This window comes from Ptychodera flava, chromosome 12 (assembly GCF_041260155.1).
Source record: "Ptychodera flava strain L36383 chromosome 12, AS_Pfla_20210202, whole genome shotgun sequence".
Lineage (NCBI taxonomy): Eukaryota > Metazoa > Hemichordata > Enteropneusta > Ptychoderidae > Ptychodera > Ptychodera flava.
In genome coordinates this window covers 26,713,400-26,734,844 of record NC_091939.1, presented here as the reverse complement: position 1 = coordinate 26,734,844, position 21,445 = coordinate 26,713,400, and the positions used below count along the sequence as shown (strand labels likewise).

Sequence of the window (21,445 nt, the reverse complement as noted above, 5' to 3'; positions counted from 1 at the left end):
ACATAGATAGTTTTTTTTCGAAAAATCGGCACGGCCACAACAATTACCGTCCAATTATTTTTCCTCTGCAGAGATCTTTGCATATTTGATCACCCCTCCTAATCTCTATTGGCCATCCCTTACTGACCTTTCCGTTAAAACATTAAGAATATGCGCAGATCTAAAATCATTGATATATTTATAAATTGCATTGGTGTGTGAGTATATACAGACTTCATAAATAGATAGATAAATGAAAGAAACGCACACAAATATTGTCAGTATTAGAAGATCTACTGACTAAAATTTTGCCATCCAGAAACTTACCCTAACCAGATTCCTGCACATGAGAAGTAGGTTCACATTCAGTGAGATTTATCAAATTTAATACAAGTTAAACATGTCTCATATTACCATAGCCTGAAGTCACTGATAATTAGTCTTCAATTAAAGTTTACAACATACTAACCGTAGTTGTTCAAACTCTGCCTGGGCATGATTTCTACTGAATACAACATACGCATTTACCAGTGGTAGAAATAAGTTGATGGTTCTGAGCAGACATGGGAAATTTGCAGCATGGACAAATTTTAGTTGTTTTGATAATACTGATTGGAAGTTTAGAGTCTTGTCAGACTCTAAATGTGCTAGCTCACTACCATTTCATATTTTCTTATCAGTTTCATGCTGCCTTGCAACTTTTATTTTGTTTTCAATGACAAGAAAATTATCCATTTTCCAAGCCTGTTTGTTGTGTACAGGTCATTTTCGACAAACTGCAAGAGTGTGTTGTTGTCAATAGATAGCTGACCAGACTTGGGGAAAGGGGTTGAACCATTCACTAAAAACAAAATGAGACAACTGAGAAATACACTTGGATGTTTATTCATTCCCTTACAGCAAAAAACCAACAATATTACGTGTTGTTTTGCTTGACAAATGCTTACACTATTTAATTAGTTTTGGCTAGCTGTAGAGCATAGATGTACGTAACAAAGAAGTATTAACATTGGTGTCCTGTAGGGAACCTATATTCATACCATTATGTTGCTAAATTTTATTCTGCTGTGAGAAATAAAACAATCAACCCATCACTTTACAGGGCAAAAATTCAAGTGTCACTTATGTTCTTTTCACGTAAATTCTCTTCACAGACAGCATTACAGTTGGTTATGACAGTCACTGTTATCTGTGTTTGCCGTACCACAAATAATCATATGGAGATAAATACTTTGAAATGCCAAGATAATTCCTCTTGGCTATCCTTTCAAAAGTCCATGGATTGGCGTTTTCCTTTTCCTTCCTTTCATTGGATGCCTTCATCTCTTCCAGTGTCTCATGGGTCAGTGCCATGGCCGGGAACGGCAGCTTGTGTGCCACTTCACGGAGAATGTGCTGCACTTGTTCAAAGGGTAGTTGCCCCCACCTCTAGGATGATACGTCCAGACTTGACCGGGGTCACATAGTGGTCAATGTTTCCTGGAGTCCAAAGGAGAGAAAAGTTTCTGTGTCACAGTATCTGAATTGACAACTCAATATGTGCATGTGTGTAATTTCTAAATACTGCAATAATGAAACAATGAGATGTGTGTATAATTTGCAGAAAAAGAAGACTCCACTTGATAGAGAAATCCTTCGGTATACTGCCTGAGCTGAAATCTACCAAAGGAGTATTATAACAGTAAAATGACATTAAAACTGGTCCAATATTCATTTCCATTGAAGGTGAATATTACCTGGTATGCGAGACATTTATTGTTTACAATGTTATGCAGGACTATCCTAAACAATTATTATATATTAGCCTTGTAAATACCAGCGAATTTTTGTGATGTCATCTCCCAGATTGTTCCTGATAATGTATTCAATTATCCAGCATTATGGCCCCAGATGTTATCTACATCTAAAAATTCACTGGCATTGCCAAAACTATAAAATAATAGCAATGATGCACCCCCTCCCAGCCCATAATGGATTCAAGCAAACTTTGCGCTGCATAATGTACTCAGCTTCGCCTCATACATTATGTCGTGCAACGTTTTCATTCGTCCATTATAGGCTATGAGGGGTACATTATTGCTTAAATAAATATAATTACAATCACTACTGTTAAAAACATTACATCACTACTAAAGAAAGCTATAAAGTCTTTAGAAAAAATGCAGAAGCCTGACCTTTGCCCCCTCCCATACGATGACCTTGACCTTTCTTTGTGATTGGCTTGTAAGGTGCCTCCACACGCCACACTGCAAACGTCTTCTTGGCATCCATCTTCCTGTTGATAGTCAACCTCATCATTTCAATGTGTCCATACCTAAGGTAGCCACCGCCTAGAGCCTGAGAAGATACAAAGAGGAAGGTCATTTTTGAAATAAAAGACCACTCTTACAGCCAATGATGTAATTGTTAAATCATTAATATGCAAAAATCATACACAAATTTAGATCTGGTTTGGTAATTACACATACTAGGATGACAATTATGCAACTTAAATAGGAGACTGACAATATTATGATTAACACTAGAACAGATGTATTGATAGCCCTAACTCCAAGCTTCAACTACAGACATATATGCAACACTGACAAAATTGGTCTAAAATGTTTGTAGCAGGGTCTGATGTCACACATGTGCAGCTGTGATTTGCAACAAGCCTGCAACCATGAACTGCTCTATTGGGTTGTACCAAAACGTAGTAGATAAACAGGAAAAAACTTGTCATGAGAGTGGAAATTTTAGACATTAAAACCAGACAATCATTGCTTGCTCCCTTTTTAGCTCCCATAGCCATATGTATATATGGCAATGGAAGCTATTCTTATAGGCTAGGAAAATGTCTGTATGTATGTATGTCTGTATGTCTGTATGTCTGTCCGTCAACATCAAAAACTCCAAAACCTCTGCACATTTCATCTTGATATTTGGTGTGTACATGGATGATGGGCTGTAGATGAGATTTTGTTCAAATGAAGTTGTCATTGCCAAAAATATGCAAATAAGTGCCAAAAAAGGCGTTTTTGGTAAAAAATCTCCTTCTTCATAACCGCTGGTCAGACAGCTTTGATATTTGCTATACAGGTCCCTAGGGATAACCCAACTTGGATTTGTTCAAATTGTGATGAAATATGCAAATCTGTATTTTTAAGGAATTTTTTTGTCATTTTTGGTCAAAAATTTATTTCATCAAAACCGCTTGTCTGACAGCTTTGATATTTGGTATACAGGTCCCTAGGGATAGCCCAACTTGGATTTGTTCAAATTGTGATGAAATAAGCAAATGTGTATTTTTAAGGAATTTTTTTGTCATTTTTGGTCAAAAATTTATTTCATCAAAACCGCTCGTCTGACAGCTTTGATATTTGGTATACAGGTCCCTAGGTATAGCCCAACGTGGATTTGTTCAAATTGTGGTGAAATAAGCAAATGTGTATTTTTAAGGAATTTTTTTGTCATTTTTGGTCAAAAATTTATTTCATCAAAACCGCTCGTCTGACAGCTTTGATATTTAATATACAGGTCCCTAGGGATAGCCCAACTTGGATTTGTTCAAATTGTAATGAAATAAGCCAATCTGTATTTTAAGGAATTTTTTTGTCATTTTTGGTCAAAAATTTATTTCATCAAAACCGCTCGTCTGACAGCTTTGATATTTGGTATACAGGTTCCTACAGATAAACTAAATATGATATACAGAATATATGATGAAATCTGCAATTTTGTATTTTTGGTGCAATTTTTGCCATTTTTGGTCAAAAAATGTGTTTCTCAAAAACTACTTGTCTGATGCCTTTGATATTTGGTATACAGGTTCCTGGGGGTTCTCTTAGTGTGATATAGTGAAATTTGATGAAATCTTCAATTTTTGTATTTTTGGGTCAGTTTTTGCCGTTTTTGGTCAAAATATTTGTTTCTCAAAAGTTACTCATGTGATAGCTTTGATATTTGGTATACATTTTTATACATAATTATGATGAAATCATCAATTTTGTATTTTTGCAGCTAATTTTGCCATTTTAGGTCAGGCCATCCTGAAATGAGCTATCAAAGATCTCAACCTTCTTCATCACTACATATGTCACAAAACGTTGCTCTCTTCATAACACAGCAGAGCTCTGTCGACCATTGGGTCGTTTGTTAGCTCCCATAGCCATATGTATATATGTTTACAAGTTTACATTTTATTGAAAATCTCAATAGCCACTGAGCAGATTAGATGAAAAATTAGCATGTAAGTACTTTGGGCTGACCTGAAATGATTGTGCACATCTTGGGTCAGTATCTTGGACTTGCTATTTTTCATGAATTTTTTTGTAATTTTCTCCCATTTTTGGTCGAAAAATCTTCTTCTCTGAAACCACAAGTCTAATTGATTTGAAACTTGGTATGGAAGTGCATAGGAGTGACCTTTCTCAAATCTGGGCAAATCGTGGTGAAATTTGCATATTTGCATTTTTTGGCTATTTTTTTCATTTTTGATCAAAAATTTTTTTTAACTCTGAAACCACACGTCCGATTGAGTTGAAACTTAGTGTAGAGGTTTTTACGGGTGACGTCAGTAAGATTTGATCAAATTCTGGTGAAATTTGTATAATTTTTATTTATTGGGGGAATTGTTTCTATTTGTGATAAAAAAATCTTTTAGCTTGATTTTAGCTTGTTTTGATAACTATATGGGAGCGACCAGTGACATTGTCACTATTTTTTATATGGATGCAGAACAGCATAACGGCACTCTGGTCAGGAGAGGTTCATTGGTACTTACCACAATACCGTATTGTTTGTGAATGAACGAGTTCTCTGTGGGCTCTGGTCCTCTGATGTCCATCAGTCTTTTCGGTTCCTTGACAAACTTAATGTTCTGTGGTTGCTTGTCATAGAACTTTAATTTTGGCTTCTCGGGCATCTCGATATCTGTACAAGAGGGGGAAATATCTAAAAATACATCTGTACGACAATGTGATGCTAATACTTCTTTGGCAGATCTGGCACAGCTACAAATTAATATTGAACATCTACATGTATGGCAACAGGAAAATATGATTTTAAATCAAAAAGTACAAGTACTTGGTAAAGATATCATTCTTTCTCTTGGATTATCCTAAACTTCTGTTCATCTGAGGTTCACGCTAATCTTCCCAGTTGGGTATGTACAATAGCAGACTACTCAAAGCAAATTTATTGAATGACAATGTCATATGGTAATGTATATTGCTTACGGTCAAAATCATGTGGAATCTCTGGTGTCTTGAAGTTCATCACTTGAGTTACAAGTGGGTAGTACACTTGACATTTTCTTCCTTTTAATAAAATGTAAGATTGATTCACACAGTTAAAAATGTTTCAATTTCTAAGAACCATCGTGTTATTGTTGTCACCATTGCTATCATTCAACTACAGTTTTTGGCAATGTCGTTATCAATGTCACCTGAAAGTATATAATCTTATATAATTGAGGTTAAACAACAAGCTATTGGCGTACACCTATAATATTCTTGCAATGACGCTGCAGATAATTGGCAAATTTCTGGTGGAGTGACCAAGTTTCATGCCTTAAATAAAAATATGACAATTATTGTGTCATCAGAGCCAACTATTAAATGGAGCAAAGCTGTAACTTTTGATTATATTTTCATTATATCGGTTTCAGAAAGCAGGCACATTTTTTTCTCCTTCTCCCATGCTAAATAATGTTGAAATACAAACCGTATTTCAACACAAAATAGACTGTGTACTGCTAGTGTATGCAATGTTATGTTGACAAATGAATTCCAGTCTGGACTAAAATTCAACAGTAAACATTAACATTACAGCTGCACAGGCTGTTTAGACAAGCTGGACACTAGGAATTTCATTATGATTTGGGGAGTAGAACAGGAAACTTGTATTTTCCAAAATGAAATGATTTCAAATTTGGGAATTGCTATAGTCTATTCTATGCTCTGCACTGTAGGTGTGCCCCAGCGACAACTCAAACCTTGCATAAAATGTAACTGTTAGGAATTATTGCCGCGATCTAGTCACTTAGCTGTGTTGCATTGGGCAATACCCCAACACTCACGTCACTGGCAACGGAACACTACCAAAGCAGAGCAACAGCACAGTCCACAGTCCCTCTATGGATAAGGGACTGTGGCTAGACACAATCCCTTTGTCCATCCATGGATGTAAAAAATCTATTTTTTACATCCATGGTCCACCGGTCTGGAAACGCGGCTGTGTCTGTGACACTCGGTGATAAGAACAAACAAACGATTCACACCTTAAAAAGGACACTGACACTGTTCAACGGGCCGTACTATCAATGTCGCTACCCCATGATCCTATGACAGCCGAGGTACTGTGTGTGGGCTAGAGTAACGGATCATGACGCAGCACACAGAATGATTTACATGGGAATGGTGGTGAGAGGTGAATATTGCCAAGTTTTGTACATGATATTACGCCCTGTGTTATGTGTATTTTCGATGATTGAAATAATTTCGACACGACGGCCATGTAAAGTAGACATCTGCGCGCACACGGCAGAATGCATGCGTCTTCAAGCTTGCCATTCCCGCACGGGCCCAGGTACAACAGAAGGGGAACACATAACCATGTCAATCGGCAAGATCATGTCCGAGCCCCAAGCATACATTATGAGGGTGAAATTCCGATCCATAACATCATCTTACCTGTCAGTGTCGTCGCTTGTTGAGTGCTCGTTTCGGCCTGGAGTAGTCCTAGCCGTAAAGCGACCAACGGCTTCACTCTTCGCAGCATTTTTACGTTATTATTCTGTAAGTCATAACATAAATCACGAGGCCGCCATGCATGCCGAGGGGGGTTCCTCGAACTCAACGTGAACTTTCGAGCTTGTTCGTTCGAAAATTATTGCAGGGTCATAGCGATAATATATACATTTGAGAAAGATTATAGCATAACTAGTATATCTTTACTGATTTTAGAAGTAGAATACTTGAGGGAGTAAAATAAATTAAAATTATGTTGCTTTCGACACTTACACTGCATTTTCGAACCTACAGTCTCAAAATAGATAGTTACGACAAAAAGCTTGAACCGGAAGTGGAGCAGCAGACAATATTATTTCTGTGCTGGGCTGAAACGTAAGATTGTACCGCCGGTAGTGTTGATATCTATTTAGCAAACCATCTGTACAATGACACTTTACGGGTGAACGCGAGCCATATGTGGCATCATTTTGAGCATAAAATTGCAGATTCCAGCCACCTTGAAAATGAATTCTAACCAAAAGCAAGTTAAACTTCTGGTTCACCAGAAAACGTTCAGTGGTAAGTTGACTGTTTTAATAATATACGTCACCGTTATTATCATATGTATCATATTGTTAGCGAACAAGGTATCTGTCTTAGTAATTACATTCGTTAAGTCATTATTTGTATGCTGTTTTAGTCTTATTTTATGATGAATTCATTTATTTATGCCATTTTTTCTGTAAATAATGTACAGTTAAAGTAATTATTCCAAGTTCAATACCCAAAACAAATTGAGTCTGACATGAAGTTGTGGTTATAGTACATTCACAACATGCACTTATTTATGTTACAGAGGATGAACTAATATTAAATCCCAAGGAATTCCCCCATGCCAGGGTAGGGGACATCGTTGAAATATATCATCCAGACAGTGATGACAGGTCAGTGACACAGATAGATAGAGAATTTTGGATTTTTCTTTGAAGACTGGTGTATTTTTGTGTGAGAGGGAAAGTTGTTGGTAGAAATTTGAATAATGTACCACACACATGTGTCTTCAGCTTACCTGTTGTATTTTAATTGTTGATGTCATACTTCTCAAAAATGCTTTCGATTGTGCAAACTTAATACTTTCTCTGAAGACAACCGGGTAACAAGTCAGGGACAAAGTAAATATCCCATGAAAAATTTATTTGTAATCTTTCCCCTTCACTGTCTCCCATCACTTTTTTTCCCTTCCTCCAGCAAAATGGAACAGTTTGTTTGTATTTGCCTACAAGAAGTAACGTTAGCTTATAGTAAAATTAGCTTCTTTACAGAGTGTATTGCCATATTTATGCCCCCTATCTTCATGCTACAATAGAAATTACTACAGCTTGCTGTGTAATCATTTCTCCATCATGGTTTGGCTCAAATCTGCATGTATTGTTGTTCATGGTGAATGTGGACCTGTTTACAGGTAATTTGGGGGTGAACAAGTTAAACAACTGGAACATTAGTAACTTCAACTGCATGGAGACTGACTGGCACCATGGAAAATTGCTTGCAGCAAGCAGCTGGGCTAACATTTATTGTACACTCACACTCAGGGATGGGACTTACGGTGTCAGACCATGTGTATATATTCAACATGTTCTTACCTTTTAAACAGGTAACAGGTAAACAGGTCTGCAATCGCCATTAATTTGATAACAGTTAGTTGTGGCATGCTTGTGAAATGGTTTAACCTCAGCTTTTCAGTGAAAGCTTATACATAACAGCTAAAATACATATTTCCATTTAACATTAAGAATTTATAGTACAATAATAGGGTATGATAGCAAAGGAAAGTTTTCACTCCAAATAATACCATAGGCACTTTTTTTTTCTTTTGAACTCCCTTTAATTTTGAAGGTTTGTTTTCCATGGCAGCCGCTAGTATTTGCCCCGCTTGAAGCCACTGATAATTGGAACAAACTTTCAGCAATTTCATATTTTAGAACTTTTTGAATTTCCAACAATCTTCGCGCAAAATCTTTTGACGGCTTATCTTTGTCTCTTTTCAGTCGCCTGCTGCTACAGGTCAAGTCTCTGAAAGAAAGCAAACAGTCATCCACTAAAGGTAAGACTTCAGAAGTGTTCCCTGTGAGTGTGTGGATGCTACTCTTCCAACGTTATTGCAAAGCTACAGATAAACCACTTAAAATTTATCTTGGCCTTGCAGGGTGGGATTGCATGAATATCAGTCAATTTAATGATTTTGTGATGGCACAATACAGTGTGATTAAAATCTCCCTGTGAGTGTCATCATTTAAATTTGATAAATGAAGCCATTAAGAATTTGTAGCATTGGGTCCAAAGTACCAGAAAGGGATACCTTGCTAGGCTTCACTGATTTCACAAGCCATTGTGGATCGGGTAGTAATTTGATAAGGCTATAACCATACTCCAGCCACTGCTCAAAGCTCAGTGCCATCTAACTTACTATTTTTAAGTATTTAAATTGTTTATCCATTTTATTCAGAAAGTGTCAGTGTAGATCAGAGCATAGCCTCTGCCTTCAACCTGCGCACTTATCAAAATGTTATCGTGAACATCGTCAATCCTGAGACTGTGACCCTTGACCTCTTGGAGTTGACCTTTAAAGATCAATACATAAGTAGGAGTGACATGTGGAGGCTAAAAACTAGTCTGGTGAGTTGGGTAATGATGTATGCGCAGTATAATGTCATCTACACAATGCTGTGAAAAATTTTTGTCTTTATTCTGTACATCACGATAAGCTGGTTCTTAGACATTGAGTCATATGCCGGAAATCAGGTTTTTAGTAGATTTTTCCCTACTGTCATCCCATTAGCTTTACGTATTTGAAGTGAAGTCACATCCAACCATGTACATGTATGAAAGTTATAGACAAGAATGAATCATCATGATTGAAGTTTTTAAAGTTGTGGTCAGAGTTTGAAGTGTGATCATGCATTTACATGCAAAAATCAACAGTACCGTAAATGATTAGGTTGCAGCAATTCGTTTGCCATGTGCCGTGTACTACAACAAATACAGAATCTTTGTTATGCAAGATGTGATATGTCCAGGTTTCTTTATGGAGGAAAGTTGCTGTAACAGAGTGAGTTGACAATGGTAACATATATCAAATGTGTAAGTAGCATTTAATAAATTTGATTACCAGCCTGAGTTTCCTTACATCAAAACTTCTTATAAGCTTGCATTGTGTTTTTTTCTCAGATTGACTCTTGTGCCTACATAACCCGAAAGGTTGAGTTTTCTGGAGTGCGAGCCCAGATCAGTGAACTGTGGGCCAAAGGAGAAAAAGTGACCTGTGGAGTCATCTCAGCCGACACTAAAGTAGTGTTCAGATCCTCAACAGCTATGATATATCTCTTCCTACAAATGAGCAGTGAGATGTGGGAATTTGATGTCTATGGTAAGATATAGTGATGACATTAGTTTCCAAAAAATGGTTACATTGGGTGCAGAGATTGGAGAACTTTACCTTCAAGGTACATTATATATTTGTGGTGAGCAAGTCCATTTTGTACTTGGTAGTTCCCAGGCCACTAGCAAAGTCAAGTTGGCTGCTTTGAGTAAGGTGCGGAATTGTGTCTTTTACACTGATGCGTTTCTAAACTCCATGTATTGACTATGGGAGCTAATTTAGCTAAAGTGGCTAAACACAGCTAAACAACTACCAAACTATCGTTCTAAACTTTATAAATTTGCCGCTATTTAGCTAAGGCTTTCTGGCCGACGAAGAAAAAAAAACTTTGGCGTGATATATCCGATATTTAGCGCGATAATTATCGTTCTAAACTTTATAAATTTGATGCTATTTACCGGGGCTTTCTGGCCGACGAAGAAAAAAAAATTGGGGTGATATATCCGATATTTAGCGAGATAATTTTCCTTCTAAACTTTATAAATTTGATGCTATTTAGCTGGGGCTTTCCGGCCGACCGAGAAAAAAAAATTGGGGTGATATATCCGATATTTAGGGCGATAATTATCGTTCTAAACTTTATAAATTTGATGCTATGTAGCATGGGTTTTCTGGCCGACCAAGAAAAAAAATGTTGGGGTGATATATCCGATATTTAGCGCGATAATTATCGTTCTAAACTTTATAAATTTGATGCTATTTAGCTGGGGCTTTCTGGCCGACGAAGAAAAAAAAAATTTGGGGTGATATATCCGATATTTAGCGTGATAATTATTTTTCTAAACTTTATAAATTTGATGCTGTTTAGCTGGGGTTTTCTGGCCGACCAAGTAAAAAATGTTGGGGTGATATATCCGATATTTAGCGCGATAATTATCATTCTAAACTATATAAATTTGATGCTATTTAGCTCGGGCTTTCTGGCCGACCAAGAAAAAAAATTTTGGGGTGATATAGCCGATATTTAGCGTGATAATTATCGTTCTAAACTTTATAAATTTGATGCTATTTATCTTGGACTTTCTGGCCGACGAAAAAAAAAATTGGGGTGATATATCCGATATTTAGCGCGATAATTATCGTTCTAAACTTTATAAATTTGATGCTATTTAGCTGGGGTTTTCTGGCCGACGAAGAATAAAAAAATTAGGGTGATATATCCGATATTTAGCGCGATAATTATCGTTCTAAACTTTATAAATTTGATGCTCTTTAGCATGGGTTTTCCGGCCGACCAAGAAAAAATAATTTTGGGGTGATATATCCGATATTTAGCGATAATTATCGTTCTAAATTTTATAAATTTGATGCTATGTAGCTGGGGCTTTCTGGCCGACTAAGAAAAAAATTGGGTGATATATCCGATATTTAGCGCGATAATTATAGTTCTAAACTTTATAAATTTGATGCTATTTACCGGGGCTTTCTGGCCGACAAAGAAAAAAAAAATTGGGGTGATATATCCAATATTTAGCGCGATATTTTTCATTCTAAACTTTATAAATTTGATGCTATTTAGCTGGGGCTTTCCGGCCGACCGAGAAAAAAAAATTGGGGTGATATATCCGATATTTAGGGCGATAATTATCGTTCTAAACTTTATAAATTTGATGCTATTTAGCTGGGGTTTTCTGGCCGACCAAGAAAAAAATGTTGGGGTGATATATCCGATATTTAGGGCGATAATTATCTTTCTAAACTTTATAAATTTGATGCTATTTAGCTGGGGTTTTCTGGCCGACCAAGAAAAAAAAATTGGGGTGATATATCCGATATTTAGCGCGATAATTATCGTTCTAAACTTTATAAATTTGATGCTATTTAGCTGGGGTTTTCTGGCCGACGAAGAATAAAAAATTGGGGTGATATATCCGATATTTAGCGCGATAATTATTTTTCTAAACTTTATAAGTTTGATGCTATGTAGCATGGGTTTTCTGGCCGACCAAGAAAAAAAATGTTGGGGTGATATATCCGATATTTAGCGCGATAATTATCGTTCTAAACTTTATAAATTTGATGCTATTTAGCTGGGGCTTTCTGGCCGACGAAGAAAAAAAATTTGGCGTGATATATCCGATATTTAGCGCGATAATTATCGTTCTAAACTTTATAAATTTGATGCTATTTACCGGGCTTTCTGGCCGACGAAGAAAAAAAAAATTGGGGTGATATATCCGATATTTTGCGCGATAATTTTCATTCTAAACTTTATAAATTTGATGCTATTTAGCTGGGGTTTTCTGGCCGACCGTGAAAAAAAAATTGGGGTGATATATCCGATATTTAGGGCGATAATTATCGTTCTAAACTTTATAAATTTGATGCTATTTAGCTGGGGTTTTCTGGCCGACCAAGAAAAAAATGTTGGGGTGATATATCCGATATTTAGCGCGATAATTATCTTTCTAAACTTTATAAATTTGATGCTATTTAGCTTGGGTTTTCTGGCCGACCAAGAAAAAAAAAATTGGGGTGATATATCCGATATTTAGCGCGATAATTATCGTTCTAAACTTTATAAATTTGATGCTATTTAGCTGGGGTTTTCTGGCCGACCAAGAAAAAAAATTGGGGTGATATATCCGATATTTAGCGCTATAATTATCTTTCTAAACTTTATAAATTTGATGCTATTTAGCTGGGGTTTTCTGGCCGACCAAGAAAAAAAATTTGGCGTGATATATCCGATATTTAGCGCGATAATTATCGTTCTAAACTTTATAAATTTGATGCTATTTAGCTTGGGTTTTCTGGCCGACCAAGAAAAAAAAAATTGGGGTGATATATCCGATATTTAGCGCGATAATTATCGTTCTAAACTTTATAAATTTGATGCTATTTAGCTGGGGTTTTCTGGCCGACCAAGAAAAAAAATTGGGGTGATATATCCGATATTTAGCGCTATAATTATCTTTCTAAACTTTATAAATTTGATGCTATTTAGCTGGGGTTTTCTGGCCGACCAAGAAAAAAAATTTGGCGTGATATATCCGATATTTAGCGCGATAATTATCGTTCTAAACTTTATAAATTTGATGCTATTTAGCTGGGGCTTTCTGGCCGACGAAGAAAAAAAATTTGGCGTGATATATCCGATATTTAGCGCGATAATTATTGTTCTAAACTTTATAAATTTGATGCTATTTACCGGGGCTTTCTGGCTGACGAAGAAAAAAAAATGGGGTGATATATCCGATATTTAGCGCGATAATTTTCATTCTAAACTTTATAAATTTGATGCTATTTAGCTGGGGCTTTCCGGCCGACCGAGAAAAAAAAATTGGGGTGATATATCCGATATTTATGGCGATAATTATCGTTCTAAACTTTATAAATTTGATGCTATTTAGCTGGGGTTTTCATTCTAAACTTTATAAATTTGATGCTATTTAGCTGGGGCTTTCCGGCCGACCGAGAAAAAAAAATTGGGGTGATATATCCGATATTTAGGGCGATAATTATCGTTCTAAACTTTATAAATTTGATGCTATTTAGCTGGGGTTTTCTGGCCGACCAAGAAAAAAATGTTGGGGTGATATATCCGATATTAAGCGCGATAATTATCTTTCTAAACTTTATAAATTTGATGCTATTTAGCTGGGGTTTTCTGGCCGACCAAGAAAAAAAAAATTGGGGTGATATATCCGATATTTAGCGCGATAATTATCGTTCTAAACTTTATAAATTTGATGCTATTTATCTGGGGTTTTCTGGCAGACCAAGAAAAAAATGTTGGGGTGATATATCCGATATTTAGCGCGATAATTATCCTTCTAAACTTTATAAATTTGATGCTATTTAGCTGGGGTTTTCTGGCCGACCAAGAAAAAAAAAATTGGGGTGATATATCCGATATTTAGCGCGATAATTATCGTTCTAAACTTTATAAATTTGATGCTATTTAGCTGGGGTTTTCTGGCTGACCAAGAAAAAAAAATTTGGGGTGATATATCCGTTATTTAGCGCGATAATTATCATTCTAAACTTTATAAATTTGATGCTTTTTAGCTCGGGCTTTGTGGCAGACCAAGAAGCACGCAACTTGTTTCTTTGAGAAAAGCTGCTTGCTTCGAATTCGCTACAACAACCTGATACTTGTAGGAGGCCTTGGGTACCACGGCCCCATTGTCATTTACTTACTAGGGAACGTGTCTCACTAAAGTGGGGATGGATAAAGCATGTTATTTACTAATTTTGGAAATAAGGCATTCATCATTATCGCAATTGCTTGCCATATGCGGCAAGATTGGATGAGCGAAGTCGATCTGCTCGCTTTGGTGTCTTGACGCCAAATGAGCCTATTTCCGGTTGAGGCGTTGGCCTTACAGCAATGCATTATAGGATATCTTCCAGGGCGGCAAGTGCTCACAGTAAGATGTAGTAATTTCGAAAGTCGAACCTTGGGTGAAAAACGTTAATTAGCGCGATAATTATCGTCTAAACTTTATAAATTTGATGCTGTTTAGCTCGGGCTTTCTGGCCGACCAAGAAAAAAAATTTGGGGGTGATATATCCGATATTTAGCGCGATAATTATCGTTCTAAACTTTATAAATTTGCCGCTATTTAGCTCGGGCTTTATGGCAGACCAAGTAAAAAAGTTTTGGGGTGATATATCCGATATTTAGCGCGATAATTATCGTTCTAAACTTTATATATTTGCTGCTGTTTAGCTCGTGCTTTATGGCGGGCCTAGAAAAAATTTGGGAGGGGGGGTGATGTATCCGATAGTTAGCGCGTCTAATTATCGTTCTAAAGTTTATAAATTTGCCGCTATTTAGATAGGGCTCTGACTGATCGAAAAAACATTTGAGCTTGTAGGAGCAGTCTTGTAGAACCAGGAAAGTACTATTTGTTTCCCCAAGAGGTATGTTTGAAAATTCAAAGCTAAAAAGTGACTTGTCCCATAGATCTCATTGAATAGTACCTCGTATATAATTGACAATTTGAATAGGCCAGAAGTTGGAATGGGCTTGACGTTGTTAATTTATAAGAGGAAAGTCTTAGAATCCAAAGCTCGATGTTACTTTTTCCCCAGACTTCCGTAAATAGTACCTCCTATATGATTGATCATTGCAACTGGCAAGAAGTTGAATGTCGGGAAGTAGAGAACAGTGGCAGTAAGTATGTAAGCATTGAAACAATCTTGTTGAAGAAAAATTGTCAATTTTTTTTTTGCGCGTCTAAAACAAAGACTGTCAAATAGTTACCGCTGGTGTCCGTGACAAACAAACCAGATATGCAAAGTGAAGACGAATATAAATAAATGTAACCATACTGCCACATTTCAAATGACCAAGGTGTGTTGAGATAATCTTATTTCCAGGACGATCGCGTCCATTTGGTGCAGATTAAACAGTGCAAATTAACGCTAATAGCCTTATCAAACGTGTTGCCGGCCAATCTGCCACCTCCAAGGTGCGCGTGAGCCGCGGCAAGTGCTTACAGTAAGATGTAGTAATTTCGAAAGTCGAGCCTTGGGTGAAAAACGTTTTCCAAGGATATATAGGATCAGGGACCGTGATAGGATCAAAAAAGATAATTATCGCTTTCAAAATAGCGTTGAAGATTTAGAAATTAGCTGTAGTTTAGAAAGTCAGGCCCTAAGTGAAAACATTTTTTTCAAAAATATATCGGACTGAACGTCGTTACATCATTTCTGTTGTTATCTGTTTTTTCCCACGTGTTTAGAGTAAAGGTTTGAGCTTGTAGGAGCAGTCTTGTAGAACCAGGAAAGTACTATTTGTTTCCCCAAGAGGTATGTTTAAAAATTTAAAGTTCAAAAGTGACTTGTCCTATCGACCTCACTGAATAGTACCTCGTATATAATTGACAATTGGAATAGGCCAGAAGTTGAGGATGCAAATGCGACGTCATCCAGTGCACACGTAGGCCAGAAGTTGAATGTCACTAAGAAGGTCCAGAGAAATGTGACAGTGAGTAAGCTGACGAAAAATTGTGAATTTTATTTGCGCGTCAAAAACAAAGACTGTCAAATAGCCACCGCTAGTGTTTATGACAAATAAACCAGATACGCGGAGTGGAGACGGATGTAAATAAATGTAACCATACTGCTACATTTCAAATGACCAAGGTGTGTTGAGATAATCTTAGTTCCACGACGATCGCGTCCATTTGTGCGGATTATGTTAATGTTAATAGCCTTATCAAACGTGTCGCCGTCCAGGCTGCCACCTCCCAGCCGCGTGCTTCTTGGTCTGCCACAAAGCCCGAGCTAAAAAGCATCAAATCTATAAAGTTTAGAACGAAAATTATCGCGCTAAATATCGGATATATCACCCCAAAATTTTTTTCTTGGTGTGCTAGAAAGCCCCAGCTAAATAGCATCAAATTTATAAAGTTTAGAACGATAATTATCGCGCTAAATATCGGATATATCACCCAATTTTTTTTTCTTGGTCTGCCACAAAGCCCGAGCTAAATAGCATCAAATTTATAAAGTTTAGAAGGATAATTATCGCGCTAAATATCGGATATATCACCCCCAAATTTTTTTCTTGGTCGGCCAGAAAACCCGAGCTAAATAGCATCTAATTTATAAAGTTTTAGAACGATAATTATCGCGCTAAATATCGGATATATCATCCTAATTTTTTTTTCTTGGTCTGCCAGAAAGCCCGAGCTAAATTTCATCAAATTTATAAAGATTAGAACGATAATTATCGCGCTAAGTATCGGATATATCACCCAAATTTTTTTCTTGGTCTGACAGAAAGCCAAAGCTAAATAGCATCAAATTTATAAAGTTTAGAACGATAATTATCGCGCTAAATATCGAATATATCACCCCAAATTTTTTTCTTGGTCTGCCAGAAAGCAGATATTACTCTAGCTATATATGGGCTAATTTAGAAAGTTTAGCACGATACTTAGATCGGCTAAATATCGGCTATATCATCGAGTAAAAGTTTGGCTGGGGAGGTCCGATCTAAACTCCAGCTGCATGTGTGCTAATGTAGAAAGTTTAGAATGTTTTTTAGCTCGGCTAAATATCGGATAGTTGGGCTAATTTAGTACATTTAGATGTAGATGTAGACAAATCAAAATTAGCTTTCTAAACTTTCAGCTAATTTAGAAAATTTAGATGTAGATGTAGACAAATCTAAATTAGCTTTCTAAACTTCAAGCTAAACTTTCTAAAAACGATAAAACACAATTCCGCACCTTAATGGCTGCTTTGCAGGCTACCTTGGCAGTCCTGCATACATTCTATGTTGTAAGAATCCAGATGATTTCTTAATAGTTAGATCAAAAACAATTGTAATCCTGTGAACAAATCACAATTGTAATCCTTGGTCTCGGACTATTCAATAACAACAGATCTTTTTTTGTTGAAATAGATTGCTGGTGGATAGAGCTTATCTCATCATCACTCACAGTCTGTTCCAATTCCAAACTTAAATTTCCATGCACAAATTTTGTCATAGACTGCCACAACTCTTCTTCCTGTCAAGTAGCAGAGTTCATTGACAGAATAGACCTTACAGCCATTTGCACAATGTCACTGAATAGAAAATGACCAAAAAAGTTTACATGTGTATCAAACAGGTTTGAAGATTTGTTAAATTTGGCAAAAAACAGCATATCTTCCATTCTTTTATATTCTAACAAAAGAACAAAACCATGTTCAGCGATCAATTGTAGCAAAAATAAACTACAAACCTATAGGTTGATTTACAAACTATTTTCATTTTTCAGGTGATTTACACCTTGAGAAAGCCATAGAGTTCCTGACAGAGCTGTTCACACGGTGGAAAGAAGGCAACAACTATCATGACATCACCATTGTACTGTTCTCAAGAACATTTTACCGTGCCAAGTCAATAGGTGAGAGAAGTCTCTATGTTGAACAATTGAAAAAATCATGCATGTAGATTCAACTGTATTGATGAAGGCAAGAAAAAAGGAAATTTGATTGTTTCTGGATTAACAAACACGAACTATGATTGGATGGTAGAATGCATATATTATTCAAGTTTTTGTTCATCATCAAATCAGATTTCAGTCATAGAATTACTACAGCAAGTACAAGTTAGTGTCACCACCTAATAGATCACACTGCACCTCTTAGCATGGTAGCCTAACCCTGATAATTTTGCTTTACAGAGGAGTTTCCATTGTCTGCTAGGGACTGTCTGAGGAAAGACTACAGGGGAAGATACTATGAAGATTTTTACAGGTCAGTGCAAATCTGAAAACTGCATTCGGTATCCATATTAACCACATGGAAGTTGTTCATGTAACACTACCTTTCTGACTCATCTTAAGACACAATGCACCAAAGGGACAGATATTTAGACTAACATTTTTACATTATTTTGCTTGCCCAATGCTTGTGTAGACTTGTTTTGAAGGTTACAGACCTGTCTTGATTTCAGGAAAATCAAAAATTTAGAGTTCGCCCATGGAGTCAGCACAGGGTATAGCAGCATTATGAATTCCAAATGCTCCCAACTTTTACATGATGAGCCCCGTTTTTGTTCTTGGTTATGAAAGAATTAAGAATTAGAGTTCGCTTAAGGAAAGTTTGCGTGAAAGTTTCAGTCTTTCTCTTTCAAGGCTGCTATTATACAAACAAGAACATGAAACACTTTATGATAAAATCATTCAAGGTAGCAGATTGATCTCCAAATTTTATAAACACAGTGACACTTAAGTATCTTATCCAATTTGTATCTGTTGGCTCTGTCAGAATTGTTGCCATAGCAGAAAGGAGAGATGACTGGAGACCATTTCTGGTGACTCTCAAGAAAGTATTCAATGAATACCCATCCAAGGTTCTAAGAACTGAAGTTGACGGTGAGAATAATGATGTTTCTAAATTTCTCTTCTTTCATATCAGTGAAATTAACCTTGACTCTGAAGATATCTACCTGTTATCTAACTTGCATTGCACCACTCAAACAAAGTTACTGATCACCCAGAAATATTACTGAAAATATCCTTTGGCTTTTCTGCCTGTCCTCAGTCAATTGCTTAAGCATTGCAATATTTGAATATCTCCTCAAAGCTGAACATCAGAATCTACCAATTACCAGAGCACTCTCTTCAAATAGATGTACCGGTAGTGATTTTAGATTGAAATGGTGAGAGAGAGTCAAAACAAATGTATTGAACAATGTTGCATTTCATGTACAAACCTGCATAGACAGTGGAGTGAGCTCAAAGGTCTGTGTTTAAATTTTATAAGACAGTGTTGTAAACGGTATTTCAAACTTACCTGGAGGTGAACAGAGTGTAGCGATGACTGTACTTATGCTAAGGGCATCGTAAAAATACACAATGATTCTGTGCTCTGATGGCAGTTTTTTATTGTGGTTGATATTCTGTAGGTGAGCCGTGTCCCCGATGTTACAACTCAACCTCTGTACAAGGCAACTTCCTTGAAGCCATCAACCTGTCTCTGAATGGTATGTAATGTGTAACATTCTACTCTCTCTTGAACATGCACAGTGTATCTGCATTAAAATAACTGTGTACATCTCAAGTGAGAGCCTCAGGGCTCCAAATTGACAGTCGTCCCTGGTACCAGTACAACGGACCACGTTTTTCTTGAAACGGTTTTCGTATGGGACTACCACTTATTCACATGTGTCATGGAATAAAACCGCAGTGTATAGCTGAATAGAGTGTGTTGGCCCTTAGTTGGCTAGCAAACTTTTTCAAACAACAGTCAGTCATCACGTCTAAACCTGGTGAAATTTTAAGAATAATGATCAATTTATTATCAGTGATAATTTTTCCATACTATATCTTCTTTAGCCACTCAGGATGATACAAAAAGTGAGGATATGGAGTATGTTGTTTCTTCTTGCCTCGTGTTCATACACTGTTTGATTGGCCTACTTAAAAAGAAAATTGATTGTTTTTGGTACATTTTGGTACATTTTATTCATCATTTCTACTTGAAAGTGTTTTCGTCCATTGTCACTGTGTTGTTTGGCAGACTACATGAAAATTAAAGTACCTGATGTTAGAGTATGATATTCATTTGTTTGTAAGATTTTCAGAAATAGTAATCATACGATTTATAAAAGTTAGCTGTATGTTTTGGGTAGAAATGGACTACCAGATGTCTTTTTGGGACTGCAAATTCGGAAATGGTTGTCCAGTGGGACTACCAAATAAAAAGCTTGATTTTGAGCCCTGAGTCTGCATAACTAGCTAGACTTCATTGTAGTGCCAATCTACCTTTAAGTCCCATTACTACCATACAGAAGGGGGTATGATGTTTTGCACATGGCAACAATTTACATGTGGTATGTCCTGTGACATATGTTTATCTGCTGACACTCTTGTGACAATCAGTTTCACAGAGTAGGCATACCCCGTTGACTTGCATACAGAAATATCTGGTATCATCTTTGCAAAAGAATCAGAGAAATATTATAGCTGTTGGGCAATATTTTCTCCTAAATGGTAAAAAAGTTTACTTGCATAATGTGTCTACATCTGAGTCAAATGAAAATATTGTTGTACTCTCTTCATCAAGTAGTTTGCTAGTCAGTGTTGGTGAATTGCATACTAGTGTTCACAGTTGATGGTAGCATATGTATCAATGCATAATCTAACAACTGCATATCTTTTTTGCTGGCTATTGTTTCTCTTAGTATTTGACAAGCATTTCATCAACCGAAACTTTGACCGGACTGGACAGATGGCTATCGTTATCACCCCAGGTGCTGGAGTGTTTGATGTGGACAGAGAACTGTGCAATATTACAAAACAAAGAATGATTGACAATGGTGAGTTGCATGCAGGGACAATATTCATTGTCATGATAGCATTTCTTCAATCTTGCAGATAACTTAGATGTCAAGAGTTGGATGTACAGTAAATTCATTCATGTCAGATCTGAATACGGCATTTGTCCTCCGTGATGGACACAGGAACTACATGTACATGAACAGCATACTGTAGGTAGAGTGGTTCAAACTATTACCAAGAGGTGTGCATGAACAATGAATCAACGAAGAAGGGTGTATACTGTTCAATCAAACCACTGTGAACATCATACTGTACTGTAGCTATCAGAAAGAGGTGTGAATGACCACTAAATCATTCAAAAAGGGTGTATACTGTCTAATCAAACCAGTGTTACGTTGGAAGAAACATTCCGCTCATCATCATCATCATCATCATCATCATCATCATCAAAATCATCAAATGGTCTATGTAAGCTGATAAAAACTGCTTATCACCAGTGTAGTAGCAGCCATTGCTGCATATAAAGAAATTCATTGTTGATAAAATTCATGTCTGTGACATTTATCCGTCACCTTTGTCAGTTCACC

General features: G+C 36.6%; 2 protein-coding genes across 3 annotated transcripts in view; one reads left to right on the top strand and one right to left on the bottom strand.

Annotated features, from left to right (window-relative positions):
• Positions 1-966: 966 nt before the first annotated feature.
• LOC139145536 (large ribosomal subunit protein uL16m-like) lies at positions 967-6,811 on the bottom strand. Its single transcript, XM_070716766.1, is given in 6 exon segments — positions 967-1,402; positions 1,404-1,458; positions 2,154-2,316; positions 4,742-4,890; positions 5,196-5,276; positions 6,651-6,811. Coding segments are annotated over 6 exon segments (774 nt in total). The 5' UTR covers positions 6,739-6,811; the 3' UTR covers positions 967-1,164.
• A 213-nt stretch (positions 6,812-7,024) lies between these two features.
• Positions 7,025-21,445, top strand: part of LOC139145534 (GATOR1 complex protein DEPDC5-like) — a 40,439-nt gene continuing 26,018 nt past the window's right edge. The window contains exons 1-10 of one of the 2 annotated variants that reach the window (XM_070716762.1): positions 7,025-7,268; positions 7,546-7,633; positions 8,738-8,793; positions 9,196-9,365; positions 9,918-10,116; positions 17,850-17,978; positions 18,258-18,330; positions 18,844-18,950; positions 19,484-19,561; positions 20,762-20,896. In XM_070716762.1, coding sequence (XP_070572863.1) covers positions 7,214-7,268; positions 7,546-7,633; positions 8,738-8,793; positions 9,196-9,365; positions 9,918-10,116; positions 17,850-17,978; positions 18,258-18,330; positions 18,844-18,950; positions 19,484-19,561; positions 20,762-20,896 — 1,090 coding nt within the window. In that variant the 5' untranslated portion in view covers positions 7,025-7,213. The remainder of the gene's footprint in view (positions 7,269-7,545; positions 7,634-8,737; positions 8,794-9,195; positions 9,366-9,917; positions 10,117-17,849; positions 17,979-18,257; positions 18,331-18,843; positions 18,951-19,483; positions 19,562-20,761; positions 20,897-21,445) is intronic. The other variant, XM_070716763.1, reaches the window with a different exon arrangement.